Consider the following 14,286-nt stretch of genomic DNA (forward strand, 5'->3'; position numbering starts at 1 on the left):
GCACAACATACAGACACAATCTTATCAAGGAATGTCATGTCTTCATCCTTGCATGGCAACACCATGTGAATTGGTACTTTACCCGACAAAATAGTGTACTTGTTGCGGACGGTTCCAATCACCCTTTCCACATGAATTCGGAGGTGGGCAATTTTTCTCGTGCTCTCCACATCTCTTGCATCCAGCTGACAGCGTCCTTTTGTGAAAGCAGGGATCTTTACCTCTGCACACATAAGTCCCACACTGTCCTGTATGTCAAAGCCGCGATCAGCCAACACCAAATCCCCAGGTAACAGTTTGTCCAGAATTCCACAGTTATCAGTTATGTGCTTATCACTGACGCGCCCCCCCCATCCCTTTGAAATGAATGAAATTGAGCCCTGTGGTGTAATACCAATAAGGTACTTCATAGTTGTGTTGTGTTTGTAGTGGGAATATGACTGAGCTTGAGCTTTAAGATTTGATGGTCTCTGTATGAATATTTCGAAACAGTCCAGAATAACGGCAACACCCTTCCCAAAGGCCTCCACAAACTGATGGGGCATAGTTGCATGTAACGCATCTCGCCCTGGCCAGTTAATCAAAGGGCTGGTGCGCGCATGCAAAACATTTATGATGTTACTGAAGGTTTTGGAAACCGTTTTTCTGTCTACACAAAAGATGTGGGCAATGTGTTGTATTGGTAAATTTAGTCTAAGGCGCATGAGAGTCAGGAAAAGCATCTGAAAAGGTGACAGTACTTTACTACTCTGTGTCACGTATGGTCCAACACAGACTAGAACCCCCATGACAACTTCAAGGTGTGGAAGTCCAGTGTAGTACTTCACTTTGACATTGTCATCCTTCAGGAAATGTTCATCCATTTTTCTCTGGCCAAGCTCACATTTCAGGGCCCTGTTCTCTTCCTGCAGCCGGGCGATTTCATCGCGCCGATGCTGACAGAAGTCACATTCTGTCACCAGTCTCTGGTCAGCTCCATCCTCTACTGGTGCTGGTGTCTCCACTGTGGATCAGATAAGGATTTATTTTAGCTAAATGTGCCACATGCAGGTGGGAGGAGCTTACGCCGCAAGTAGGAGGGATTTCACAAATGTGCAAGTAGGAGTTCTGAACGTGTTACACATATATTACATTTAAATCTCAGGGTGGATAATTTTTTTTTTTCAATGAATAAAATCATGTACAAGTCACTCAGAATTGATTGCAAAAGTGTTTATTTTATTTTATTATTTTTAGTTGTCTCTTTTTTTATTTGTAAGGACACTATATCAGCTCATTAGAACTGATCTGCATGCAGTGAAAACTGCGAAATCCAGGGTGGAAGGTTTCTGAATAAATGCCCTGGAGCTCGCCACGCTTTCCCTTCCCAGCATAACCTGGTGGATACACAAGAAGCACAACAAGAACTAGGGTTTATAGTTGATATTGAACATTTACAAACATTAAGAATAATTTCTCAGCTCTGTAGGTCCATGCCATACAAGTGTATGGTGTCCAGAACTTTTAAACTCCAAGGAATGACATAAGTAAATTTGATTTTTAGTTTTCCTTTAGACTAACTAGTTTATTCATCACCAATTTACATAAAACGTACCAGGTGTGAAGAAGAACTTCAAAAAGTATGTTCTTCAGCAACGCTCCTGATAACTGAAAAGATAGCAACAGTTAGCACAGGCCGTAAAAAAAAATGTTAAAAAGCACATTATATAACATTATTCCTCCAACTACCTTGAAGATGAAGCATGATGGAGGGTCATCGTCATCGCTAACCCACCCATTTGCAGCTGGCTCCGACCTCCGTTTATACCCTACTCCATGCAGCTGCAACAGCAACAAAAACAATATAAGGTACTGTATCTGCTGGCTCTGTAAGGCTTACCTGGTGGAACAAGGTCATCAATAACGGTCCCATCCATCGCAGGTGTACTGTCAGTCCTTTGCCGTTTTCTCGTCTCCTGTCTCTCATAGCGTGCAGTCTTTGTGGCCTTCATCTCAGTGTGGCCCAGGTTTAGAGATGGTGCCCAATCCGGATTCGAGTTATACATTTCATTAGCTGGTTTTCCTGGTAACACAATCAAAATTATAATCCCATAGCAGAAGTGTTGAAAACATATAACGTTAGAACCATAATGTTGTGTTATGTTTGTGTGCGCGCGCGCGCGCATTCATGTGTATGTATGTGGTGTCGCGGTTGAAGTAAAGAAACAATGTATAAAGAGAAAATCGTACAGTAACGTTACACCATTTACCAGAATGGAAATGCAGGGAACACACTCTCATCGACATCGGGATACTGTGGAATGTTATGTTTGGTCGTCTTACAGCCGCGATCCAAGCGAGCCGACGACTCTTTGTAATCTCTGATACTTGGTCTCCGTGGTTGCTCCTCCAAGCAGGAAAACGGTGGAAAGTTAATCCATTTTCAATTTTTACCCCATGGCGATTGTGTGTTGCGCTGTTACACCCCACAATACAGCAACGGTTTACCATGGTTGAAATATATTTTTAATGAATCAAATTAAGACACGAGACACGACTATAGTGTACGTCTATACTGCGCAGTAGTCCGAGTAGCAGTAAATGAGGCCATCAACATGGCCGCCACGCCAAGTATGACGTCACGACGCCCAAGCCCTATTGTTCAAATTATTATTTTTTCTAGTTCATTACATTTTACTGTTATTTCTTCAGCAATATTTAATATTTTAAACATTAAAATAAAGTAATAAAATATCTATATGTAAATCCTAATCTTTTTTTCTCTCCATAGGTTTCATGAGCATTACCCAGATAGCAGACCGATGTCGATTCAACGTTGATTTTTAGTTGTAAAGGTTAGTATCAATCATCAATCAAATTTCAACGTTGAATCAACTTCAGAACGTTATTACACCGAAAATAAAACATCGATTCAACATTGAAATGCGGTTGAATGGTGTGTCTGACGTTGATTCAATGTTAAATCGATGAGCAAAACGATGTTGTTTCAATGTCACGAGAAACGTCGTTTCCACATTGATTCGATGTCAGTTTGCTATCTGGGTAGTAACCTGGGTTACACATAAATTATGTAAACGCCGAAATTTCAACCAGTCAGACCCAAGTTTTGACTTTCTAGCCTGAGCCCAGGCTTGGTTTCGCTCTAGAAGAAGGTCAGACAATTTATTACTAAACCAAACATTATTTCGCCCTTTCACTCTATGCCTTTTGAGTGGGGCATGCTTATTTACCAGGCTTATAAAACCATCATAAAAAAATGGCCATGCATTCTCAACATCATCAATAAGGCTAATTCTTCCCCAATCAAAATCATACATATCATGTAGAAAACCTTGCAATGAAAACTGCTTCATTGCCCTCTTAAAGATTATGCGCGCCTTGTTTTAGGAATTTTTGTGCTTCTTACCGATGCTATAAGACAATGATCGCTTATATAATTTGCAAAAACAGAAGCACAAGAGTATTTGTGAGGGGCATTTGTAAGAATAAGATCAACTATGGAAGATTTTTCTGGATGTTTTTGGTTTGGTCTAGTGGGGCTACCCATATGGAAAAGATATAGATAAATTTTACTAAATGTTTATATCTTTTATATGAAATTTGTAAGTAATATATATAACAGTCAAACAAGACACAAAATCCTTAGTAAAATTGTGTAATATGAGATTTAAGATAATTTGGGAACTTATAATTACTATATATGACAGTAAATCCACATACAATATTCTTAGTAGATACACGTAACATCAAAGTTATATGAGTTGGGCAATCATTAGTGAAACCAAAATCTTGGTATATTGTATAAAAACCTTACAAGACAATAGACATATGTAAGATGTCACATATATGTGACATTAAAGTACATGGAAAAGCACATGATGAGATTACCAAAAATAATTTATGGCATTTCTAAGATTTTATGACACTAGCATTGTATCAGGTTTTTAGATCACACTTTTTTCAATCTCAATTAGTGAATTTTTCCAAAAATGATTACATGGGTTATATTTGTTGTTATTTAAGATTTGATGAGTAATTCTATCCAATAAAATAGTCAAAAATATTTTTTTATTTACAGTTAGATTTTCAAGTTCTTGTGTATGCAGCAAATATTCAAAATTGCCATGTAAAAATAAAAAAGACCCAGTCACTCATGTCTTGCTGTAGAAAGATTTAATTTTGCACTTAATTAGTATATGACATTATACAAGTTGCATGTTTATATTTTAAATTTAAATGGCAATACATATTTTTAAATGATCTAAGTTTATTAAGATGCTACTTTAATAATTGTTTTGAAACCATACCTTGCACTTGTGTCCTTTTGGATGTTACAATGAAATACATAAATGTTGATGACATGCATTGCAAAATGTATTAAAGAAGAATACATTTACATTTTGTAATAAACTTTTCACACTGCTGTGTGCATTTTCATTATAATTTTGACAGATTCTCACATTAGATTACAGTAACAGTAGAAGCAATTAGTTACTTTCCAGCTTAGCAACCCTGAATGAATAAGTGACCATCTTCACATTTAGTTCATTTACAGTAATATGTCTTAAGTAGCCGACAAACAATTGAGCTGGACTGTGGACACTGAATATACATACATGGTCTAACTACCTGAGCAGTGTTTATGGCTTTGTGAAAGCCTGTGGGAAAGAGGACAGTTGACATGTAGCTCAGTGGAGTTTTGATAAGAGAACCTCTGGCTAACTTCTGCACTGTGCAATTACCATAGTTTCCTATGGCATATAAACACTGATCACCCATGTCAATAAAGTGGGAGACTCTACAAATACTCCCATCCTTCAAAAGCACAATAGAGTTGTTTCTTTGTTTTGTTTTGCTGTAGGTATGACCATGAACAACCTCTCCATTTACAGCAATTCTCTTGTAGTAATTTACCACAGAGTTTGGGGAAACCTCTCTCACTGTGTGGAGGGCAGCTTGATCACTAACAGACATTAATCTTACATTTGGTGGAACAAGGGCAGTTACCTCAGTGAACTTCGCAAACTTCTTGACATGATGCTTTTCGGTTCTCATTTCATTACAGAAATCTGTAACTTCTGCAGGTGCATTTGTTAAAAATTGCTTTGCTAAATGGGGAAAAGCTCGGGAAAACAGAACTCGTTTGCATATTTGTTGTGGTACAGCTTGGCTACTTTTTACTTGTTTCAGGAGGTATCCATTGAAATCTTCAAACATAAAGGCTGAGTGCGCCCACAAAGGACCACAATGCACAACACTTTTGCTCAAATGCAGAAGTGAATGAACATTGAATGTCATGTGCTCTTCCCCATACAGCGACTGCACACCTCCAACAAAGTACACCAATGCCTCATGGGCATGATTTATCTGTTCTGTATTTATTTCAGATCCCAACAGAATGCTTATGCCCTCTATCAGTAATGCCCAATGACAGTGATACTTCTGTGGAAGTATGCCTTTTAGAACTGGCAAGCTATAGTACAGAAGCCAGTTTTGCCACTCATGGGCTTTCCAGAATTTGCGTTCAGTCAGAGATCTTGGAACTCGAGCAACAATACCTGGAGGTTTTATAGACAAGAGGTGTCTGTCCAAGATAGCTGTTTGTGTGCCAATGTACCATGGCTCGGAATAGTTTTTTGAATCGATCCATAAAGTTGCCATTTGTCTGCACACGCCAAGCAACACACAATGCATATAGTCAGGGACCATCCCATTGATTACATCAAACTTTGGTAAATCTACAATGGCAGATGGGCCCTTTATGCCCAATATTGTTGTCCCTTCTTTTTCAGCAATTTGTCCTATCTCTACTGTGGTTTTATGATTTCTGTCACTTGGTTTTTCATCTGCACATGTGTAAACCCTTGACTTTCCTTTTCCTTTCCTCATCTGCACCCCAGGGTGAAGGCAGAGTCCGCAGCCATATTCACCATTAAACTGCTTAAAATTTTGTAGTAATGGCCTTGCTACTGCATCACACACACAGCACAATGGGTGCACCTTCACGTGTCTCCATGACTGATCACTAGGATGTTGCCACTCAAAGCCAACTTGTGAAAGATTGGCACATTCCTCTACAAATGGTTGGAAGTAGCAGGTCATGTCTGGCTTTTTTGCTCCAAACCATAAAGCACATAAAAGCACATGCTTATCTCTACTCTCAGGGGGTATCTCATTAACACAACACAGTATAGGCCAAATACTAAATTTAGAGGACTGAAAGACTGGTACACCATCACAATTAAATGTAAGGGAGAGGAAATCCTCTTCACTGTTTGATTTCAAGGTCTGATATAAGGTGCCATCACATATATCACTTATTACATGCCTACTACTATCATCAGGACGAAAACAGAGATCGTGCATACCTTGATTCTCAAGAACATCCTTCAGTTGATCCTTTAATGGAATACTGATAAAGAAATGTCCTTCCTGTAAACTGTCTTTTACGGTTATGGACGAGGAACATGACACACATGTAAGTGTTTCTTCTTGTGATTGTGAAGTGCCAAGGTACTTAGTACATACTCTGCAGTAATGATGGCGTTTTAATTGATCTATAATACCAGCTAATGGTTTCTCCAAAAAATACTTGCTTGCTGGTACTGCATTTGTCCCAGCAGAATGTAACTTTAGAAGTTTCAGCAGGTCTTCCATCAATACACCAGTAGTGTTGTGTCTCAATGCAAAAGAGAAAATAGAGATGCAACTTTGCTCTTCCGTTAGTCCATGAGAGTGGATATCATCACGTATTTCTTGAGGGGCATTTTCCTAAAATTACAGAAAAAGAAGCACCATATTAAAACTTATAAGGTTCTGCTTTACCATAAAGGTAACCTCGTTTTGCTCTACTATACTTAGCACAAAATATTTAATGGAAGCCACAACACATGCAAGAAACAAACAAAAAGAGGAAAGACAGACAGTGTCTGTACGCATCTAAAGCCCTCTTTAGATGCCTCTGTTTTAAATAATTTTAGACCCATTTCCAAGCTGCCATTTTTATCAAAATTTTTTGAAAAAATCGTTTCAACTCAGTTAATCTCCTTTTTGAACAATAATGACATTTTTGAAAAAATTAAATCAGGTTTCAGTTCCCTGCATAGTATTGAGACTGCTCTGATCAAGGTCACCAATGATTTACTGCGTGCAGCTGACTCAGGAATGTTCTCTATTTTAATTATTCTTGACCATTGAATAATTGCATTGTTTGTCTCATGATTATTTAATGTCATATCAAATTATATAATTAACTTCATAAATGTGTTTACTGTAGTTTTGTCTCACCTGTTCCAATGTGAAAGGTTCTGCTCTCTGCTCTTCTCTTTGGGCATCTTCATCACTTTCCTAGGAAGGACACAAATCAACAACTTGTTAGATAGATAGATAGATAGATAGATAGATAGATAGATAGAGTGAGAGAGAGAGAGCAAGAGAGAGAACACTTTAGTTTTGTCTCACCTGTGCCAATGTGAAATGTTCTGCTCTCTGCTCTTCTCCTTGGGCATCTTCATCACTTTCCTAGGAAGGACACAAATCAACAACTTGTTAGATAGATAGATAGATAGATAGATAGATAGATAGATAGATAGATAGATAGATAGATAGATAGATGGATAGATGGATAGATAGAGAGCAAGAGAGAGAACTGTAGTTTTGTCTCACCTGTGCCAATGTGAAATGTTCTCCACTCTGCTCTTCTCCTTGGGCATCTTCCTCACTTTCCTATGAAGGACACAAATCAACAACTTGTTAGATAGATAGATTGACAGAGAGAAAGAGAGAGAGAGATACATATAAATAGAGAGAGAGAATACTGTAGTTTTGTCTCACCTGTGCCCATGTGAAATGTTCTCCACTCTGCTCTTCTCCTTGGGCATCTTCCTCACATTCCTATGATGGACACAAATCAACAACTTGTTGGATAGATAGATTGACAGAGTGATAGAGAGAGAAAGATACATATAAATAAAGAGAGAGAATACTGTAGTTGTGTCTCACCTGTGCCAATGTGAAATGTTCTCCACTCTGCTCTTCTCCTTGGGCATCTTCCTCACATTCCTATGATGGACACAAATCAACAACTTGTTGGATAGATAGATTGACAGAGTGATAGAGAGAGAAAGATACATATAAATAAAGAGAGAGAATACTGTAGTTGTGTCTCACCTGTGCCAATGTGAAATGTTCTCCACTCTGCTCTTCTCCTTGGGCATCTTCCTCACTTTCCTATGAAGGACACAAATCAACAACTTGTTGGATAGATAGATTGACAGAGTGATAGAGAGAGAAAGATACATATAAATAAAGAGAGAGAATACTGTAGTTGTGTCTCACCTGTGCCAATGTGAAAGGTTCTGCACTCTGCTCTTCTCTTTGGGAATCTTCATCACTTTCCTAGGAAGGATACAAATGAACAAATTATTAGATAGACTGGAGTACACGCGCGAGAGATCACTTCCGGGGCTTTCCGGTGCTTGCGCAGACAGAAGCGCCCGCGCCCTCAGAGTACTTGGACGTGGCTGTGTTTAAAAGAGGTAAAATTATATAAATACTGTTCGCTTTCTCACACAAACCGCTCGTTTCGTGTCTTAGGCCATCAATGTGTACTTACATTTATGAGTCATTAAATCATGTTTAATTTTGACTTCTCTGTGGACCCCATAGACCTGCATGATATGACTGACAGACAAGAACGGTTTGACCCAAAAATATCAAAATTGAAAATACTGTGGAAACAAAGACACCTACATCTTGGATGCCCTTGAGGTAAGCTAAAACATATCAAAAATTAATTTCAAAATGAACTATCCCTTTAATAACACAGAAATGCGATACAATCACATGGGAATTTCACACATCAAAGTTGTTCACAACAGATATGAGCTGCAAATATATTTTAAATGCAAAGGTAAAATAGTTAGTAATAAGTATCATCGTATAAGCTACATAACTTGTACAATGTAACTATCACTAATAAGATCAAGAGGACATGAACCGGATAACACTTACATGTAGTTGCGCGGTATGTTTTTCGATGTCAGTCAAAGTTCTGTTGATTTTCCTAAAGAAACAGTGGACAGTAACGTTAGGGTAACTAACATTAACTGGGAACGAATCACTGCAACCTTAATGGAGAACTCCGGTCTATTTTTACATTAAGCTCATTTTTTTAAATTTGAAGTGCTGTCAATATAGAGAACAACGACAAAAATCGTGTTTCTTACACCGTGTTATCCTCTTTTTAAAATTTGCACCCTGTTGACTTCACTGGGGCACGTTTAAACCTGCGTTTAGCCTGCTTTAACATCCTTGATGTGTCATTACAAGTGCACAACCATGTGAGTGAGTTTATTTAGAGTGAACACAGTGAATCTGACTGCAGTAGATGTGAAAGATATTAATCAAATTGATGTTAATTCTGCCAGCGAAAATACCTGAAAAACTTCCTGTTTTCAGTCGAAGTCCACAGTAGTTGATTGTCGAGTTCAGGCGCGTTCTCTTGCATTGTGATCGCGCGGGTGAACTCGACAACTGACTACTGTGGACTTCGACTGAAAACAGGAAGTTTTTCAGGTATTTTCGCTGGCAGAATTAACATCAATTTTATTAATACAGGTTTAAACGTGCCCATTGAAGTCAACAGGGTGCACATTTTAAAAAGAGGATAACACGGTGTAGGCAACACCGATTTTTGTCGTTGTTCTCTGTAACGTTACTGACAGCACTCCAAATTTACAAAAAAATTAGCTCAATGTTAAAATTGACCGGAGTTCTCCTTTAACCAGTTACGAGCTGGATTAGGAAACAGGTGTAATTTAGTACAAACCTTTTCTTCCATCTTGTCAAAGTACGTATAGGAACATTTTCTCTCAACCAAACCTTTTCTTTCGTGTTAGCAGTAACGTTGTGCTTTCTTTTCGACATAGTTACCAGTATTAATGTCTATTCGGGTTGCTGGTGAAGTTAGCTAATGTCCTTGTCAACACGATGTGACCATTTTACCGCTAGAAAGTTACCGGAAACTTCAGCTAGCTAACGTTCCCGTTCCTCGAAAATACTTCAGAGCAGTGCGAGGTTGTGGGTAATGCGCATGCGCAGGGCCGCTAGATAGATAGATAGCGATAGAGAGAGATAGAGAGCGAGTACACTGCAGAACACCGTAGAGGGAAAAAGGTAACGTTAGAAGTTTGAAAAAGAAGGCATCTTTTGAATCACGACCGACGAACGGCCAACAGACGACATAGTTTGGTGAATCTAGAGTTAACATTACGATTTAAGCTTCAATGTTTGAGATTAAATTTGAAATACATTTATTTAAGTAACAACCGATTTTTTTAATGGCGAACGTTAACTGGTTTAACATTACATGTTACAGTTAGCTAAATTAAGTTAGCTCACAGTCACTTTCAGCTTATAACGTTATTACGTTACCCAAAGTGGTGCATTTTAGCAAGATTAGTTAAGTTAACGTTAATTATCCTTATTTTTAATCATATTTATATGATAATAACACAAGTGTAACGTTGGATGAGTCTTAGATTATAACAGATCCAGTAACGCATTGGCAGAAGGCAAAACATGGCAAAGTTAACATTTTTTCAATGTCTGCATAAATATTTTGTCTCCACCATTTTATTTTCATGTCAATATTACAGAACCTTTGTTTTTGATTCTAAGTTTTTTAAACCAGTAAATAGAATGATTATTTATATGTTTACTACATTTGGTTGCACAGCCTTTGGCCAAAATATTAATGTTCAAGAACATCTTATAGTCAGTAAGTTAATGTTAATGTGCTTTCAGTATTTCTCTAACGTTACTGTCTGTTAATAGGAAACACCGGACCCTTTCTGGTTGGTTGTAGGCTAGAGGCACCTGTCAGGTAGGACTGGGCTAACGTTATATGAAAGAAATTAATATCACAAGAATCATAAAGACATATCACATTATCTGCTCACCTCTATTAAATCACTTAACCTATCAATAACCTAATCTGCAATTTTCAGATTATATTCCTTTGGATATTTCAAATCAAATTTAGAAAGAAATGTGTTTAATATGTGCTTGATATTATCAATTTAGACAACAGAATTGTGTATCACAATATATTCAAAATGGGTCTTAAATTTCATTTTGAGTGGCAATAAAGTCTTAAATATAACTTGCCTAACCCTTCAGATACCTAATAGTAGAAGTGTTTTTTTGTCAGAATACTGATGTTAAATGTTAGCTTAATAACAGTTTCTGTCTGCCAGTCATTTATTGATTGCTAAGCCAAACAATGATTTTTATTTATTTGATAATTTTAGAACACATGGAGAGGAAGTTTGCAGTGGTGCGGTGGAGTGAAGGGGAGGATTTTGGGAAGCTCAGTGACATAAAAACTGATGTCATAAGGGGGTATGATGATTCCAAGATGGACCAGGATGGGAATCCCTTTGCCACCTACTCAGCCGTAATTGAATGGCGCCATGGGAAGAAACAACGAGGAGGCTGGCCTCACTACAGAGGCACTGTCATTTTTGTTAGTGGTAAGTGGTTAGTTGTAAGTTAAGAGTTACTAACTTACTCTAATTCACACAAACACAAGTACTATGTGGTTTTGACACTGTAAGTGCCACAATCAGTATGTCATCTGACAACTATGTCAAAAATTAACAAAAAAATTTAACTATGTTAAAAATTAGATGAGATAATAACACTTTGACAGTTGAAACCAGGTTGAATAAAGCTTTTTGAATAGTTGTTTATGTCAGGTGTCATGTATACCTTATGCATAACCCCCTGAATATTTGCGTAGAGTATACATAGGGTATGCAAGTATACAAGTATATGAGCAATGCATGCAGCGCTTGCACTTATTTTGGAGCACACATCACTAACTTCAAGTATATTTTCAGTCTTAGTGTTACAAGAGGGTGATTTGGTGTAATCAGCTGTTTGAGTATAACTCTGGTCTATTTGCTTTTGTTTTCTAGCTACTCGTTTTGAGACAATCCGTAAACTGAACTCACTGCTGAAGGAAGAAGAACCTACAGAGCTGACAAAGAGGGCCTCAGTGGCCCCCCAAAAATATGGGGATGATTCAGATTGCTCAACTGATATTGAAACTCAGTCTCAGCAAGCAAAGGTGACGTTAATTTACTTTTAGCTCCTATGCAATGACCATATTTCCCAGTGGTACAATGTACTTAGAATGTGTAGGAGTTGGCACTATTGTGTAATAGGCATTACTATCTAGCTAAATATGTAATGATTCTTGATTCTGATTCTCTTGTACATAATAGCTGCTCAACACCAGCAATAGCTGTCTTTTTATTTTGTTTTTGTTTTTTTTCTTATCTCTTGACACCCAGAAGTCAAAGGCTCCCAGGAGGACAGACCCTGCAGAAGAGTTTCTTAAGCTATACGGTCAATCACAGCCTTCTTCAGACAATCACAACAGTCCGACTCAGACTGTCGTTGAATTAAAGCAGGAGATCAAGGACCTGAAAGAAGAGAACGCAAAGTTGAAGGAGATTGTTCTTCAAGGTATCATTGATTCATATCAAATATTGAACCATCAGACAAGTAATAAACCTTTCTCTAAATGACTGTAGGCTGAATTGGCTGTATTGTCCTAAAGGAGTGATAATAATAAATTATTTGTTTTTGATGTACTGTGTCTAGATGTGCCAGGACTCCTACTGAGCTTGAGGAATATAATAGATTCGGCTGCACCTCCTAAGAGATCCAGGGTGGAGCCTACCAAAGCATTACCGGCCCTTCCAGGGTCTCCTCCGCAGTCCAGGTCCAGTTCTCCATGTGCCACTTCGCTGTCCCTCCCCAGATCAACGCTGTCCAGTTCCACATCTGTGTCTCCATCCCTGACTGCCTCCCAGTCTTCTAAGGTAATTGTTTTTTAAAGAATAAATAAATACTGCATATAAAATAGATCTACTGCTTGCCAGACTTGCTTTTAATTCAATTCAATTCAAATTTGCTTTATTGGCATGAATGTAACAACAATATTGCCAAAGCGTCCCACAAACCACATATAAACAATCAACCCCATACATTTAATTAAACAAGTAATTACAGTGTAAAGTAATGAGTATGGCAGATCTAATGTGCTTATATGTCTAAAGTCTGTTGGGCTGAAGAAGTCAGACATATTGGTATTTTAAACTTTAATGCTCACCTTGTGTCCAGGTTGAGATCCATCCTGGGACCGGAGTCATGGTTGAGAAACTGGCGTGGGCCTATGCCATCAATGCCAATTCGGCAACAGTCTTTGTGAGGCATCTGCTCACCGCAGTCTTTCCAGTGGAAATACTGCTGGTGAGCAATCTTTCCTGATTCCAGCCTACTGTAATAATTTTTACATTGTTTTTTTGTTCATGTTTAGGTGCAACTCTTGAGAAGTGGCCAGGGACCCAGCTTTCCAGCATTGGAAGTACGATCAATGCCAAGATTACAGAACTCCGGTCAAAAAGTAAAAATGTTGGTGTGCACACAGCTCCACATTAAACTGTTTTGTTTGCTCTGAGTTTCACACAGGTGTGTCACATAGTCCTTGGCCCTGGGGCAAAACAGGTTCTGACTACTGTCTACTAAAAGTTTACTGCTTATAGTGCCTGTTTATTCTGAGGTATCCAGTGTGCAGAAGAACAAAACTGGCATATATGTAAGCCATTAAGGCATTTTAAGTTTACATTCTAAAATGTTTTTGTTTGTGTACTTTGCAATTTCAAAATCGAGTATACTCAAAATATCTAAGTAAACAGTAGTAGGCAGTATTAGCATTATGTTCAGAGCGATTGATTGCACTTAAGCCCCATGCCTCGTTCCTTGAATGTGATACACCTGTTTGTATTGACAATGTTTAGTTGTTGGTGACACTGTTCCCATGTTAGAATAGGAATAGGATAAGCATGTGCTCCTCAGGTTTGTATGCAGGCGCTTGTAGTGTGTGAAAATATAAAATTGTGAAAGATATTCCTATGTCACAAGTTCATTTAAATCTAATATTTGAAAACATTGTTCTTAGGATTAGGGTTTACTGCTGTCAGCACTGTAATCACAGAAGAGTTTAACTGTTAATAAAGACTATTGAAAAGATATCCTAGCAGCTTTGTTTTTAATATTACAGATGTATTCGGACTGCATTTATGTCATTGTGTGAAAGAAAGTAGTTGATCTGGGTGTTGACCAAACCCTTGGCAGTTTTAACTCTGCTTTATTAAATGTTTTTGACTGTAGAAACTCATATGAAATTATATAATTTCATACATAAAATGTATG

At 37.9% G+C, this 14,286-nt stretch overlaps 2 protein-coding genes across 22 annotated transcripts; one reads left to right on the forward strand and one right to left on the reverse strand.

The window, feature by feature from the left end:
- Positions 1-2,758: 2,758 nt before the first annotated feature.
- Positions 2,759-9,939, reverse strand: LOC307004452 (uncharacterized protein). 20 transcript variants are annotated; one of them, XM_079623730.1, is made up of 10 exons: positions 9,830-9,939; positions 9,013-9,064; positions 8,338-8,397; positions 8,170-8,229; positions 8,002-8,061; positions 7,834-7,893; positions 7,666-7,725; positions 7,462-7,521; positions 7,288-7,347; positions 2,759-6,771 (listed from the first exon to the last, which is right to left on the reverse strand). In XM_079623730.1, exons 1-10 carry the CDS (start codon positions 9,925-9,927, stop codon positions 4,546-4,548), a joined length of 2,796 nt encoding a protein of 931 aa, XP_079479856.1. In that variant the 5' UTR covers positions 9,928-9,939; the 3' UTR covers positions 2,759-4,545. The 20 variants fall into 20 exon arrangements, with proteins under 20 accessions (XP_079479856.1, XP_079479860.1, XP_079479869.1 ...); XM_079623734.1 differs by having other exon boundaries at positions 8,002-8,084; XM_079623743.1 differs by lacking the exon at positions 8,170-8,229.
- Positions 9,940-10,790: 851 nt separating this feature from the next.
- Positions 10,791-13,341, forward strand: LOC307004453 (uncharacterized protein; the record flags this gene model as incomplete). 2 transcript variants are annotated; one of them, XM_079623751.1, is made up of 6 exons in its annotated part: positions 10,791-10,885; positions 11,313-11,534; positions 11,982-12,133; positions 12,360-12,534; positions 12,673-12,893; positions 13,195-13,341. In XM_079623751.1, the coding sequence occupies 5 exons, from the start codon at positions 11,318-11,320 to the stop codon at positions 13,339-13,341; spliced, it is 912 nt and encodes a 303-aa protein (XP_079479877.1). The 2 variants fall into 2 exon arrangements, with proteins under 2 accessions (XP_079479877.1, XP_079479876.1); XM_079623750.1 differs by lacking the exon at positions 10,791-10,885 and having other exon boundaries at positions 11,285-11,534.
- Positions 13,342-14,286: the final 945 nt, after the last annotated feature.

Source organism: Phoxinus phoxinus (assembly GCF_949152265.1).
Source record: "Phoxinus phoxinus genome assembly, chromosome: 9".
NCBI classification, from domain to species: domain Eukaryota; kingdom Metazoa; phylum Chordata; class Actinopteri; order Cypriniformes; family Leuciscidae; genus Phoxinus; species Phoxinus phoxinus.

Bases quoted from the DNA above. Each gene is read 5' to 3' on its own strand.
- LOC307004452 (XM_079623730.1), bottom strand. From the start codon at position 9,927: ATGTCGAAAAGAAAGCACAACGTTACTGCTAACACGAAAGAAAAGGTT. The intron at 8,230-8,337 runs GTGAGACACAAC...TGTCCTTCATAG, and splicing joins AACCTTTCACATTGGCACAG to GAAAGTGAGGAAGATGCCCA. The intron at 6,772-7,287 runs GTGAGACAAAAC...CTGTAATTTTAG, and splicing joins AACCTTTCACATTGGAACAG to GAAAATGCCCCTCAAGAAAT.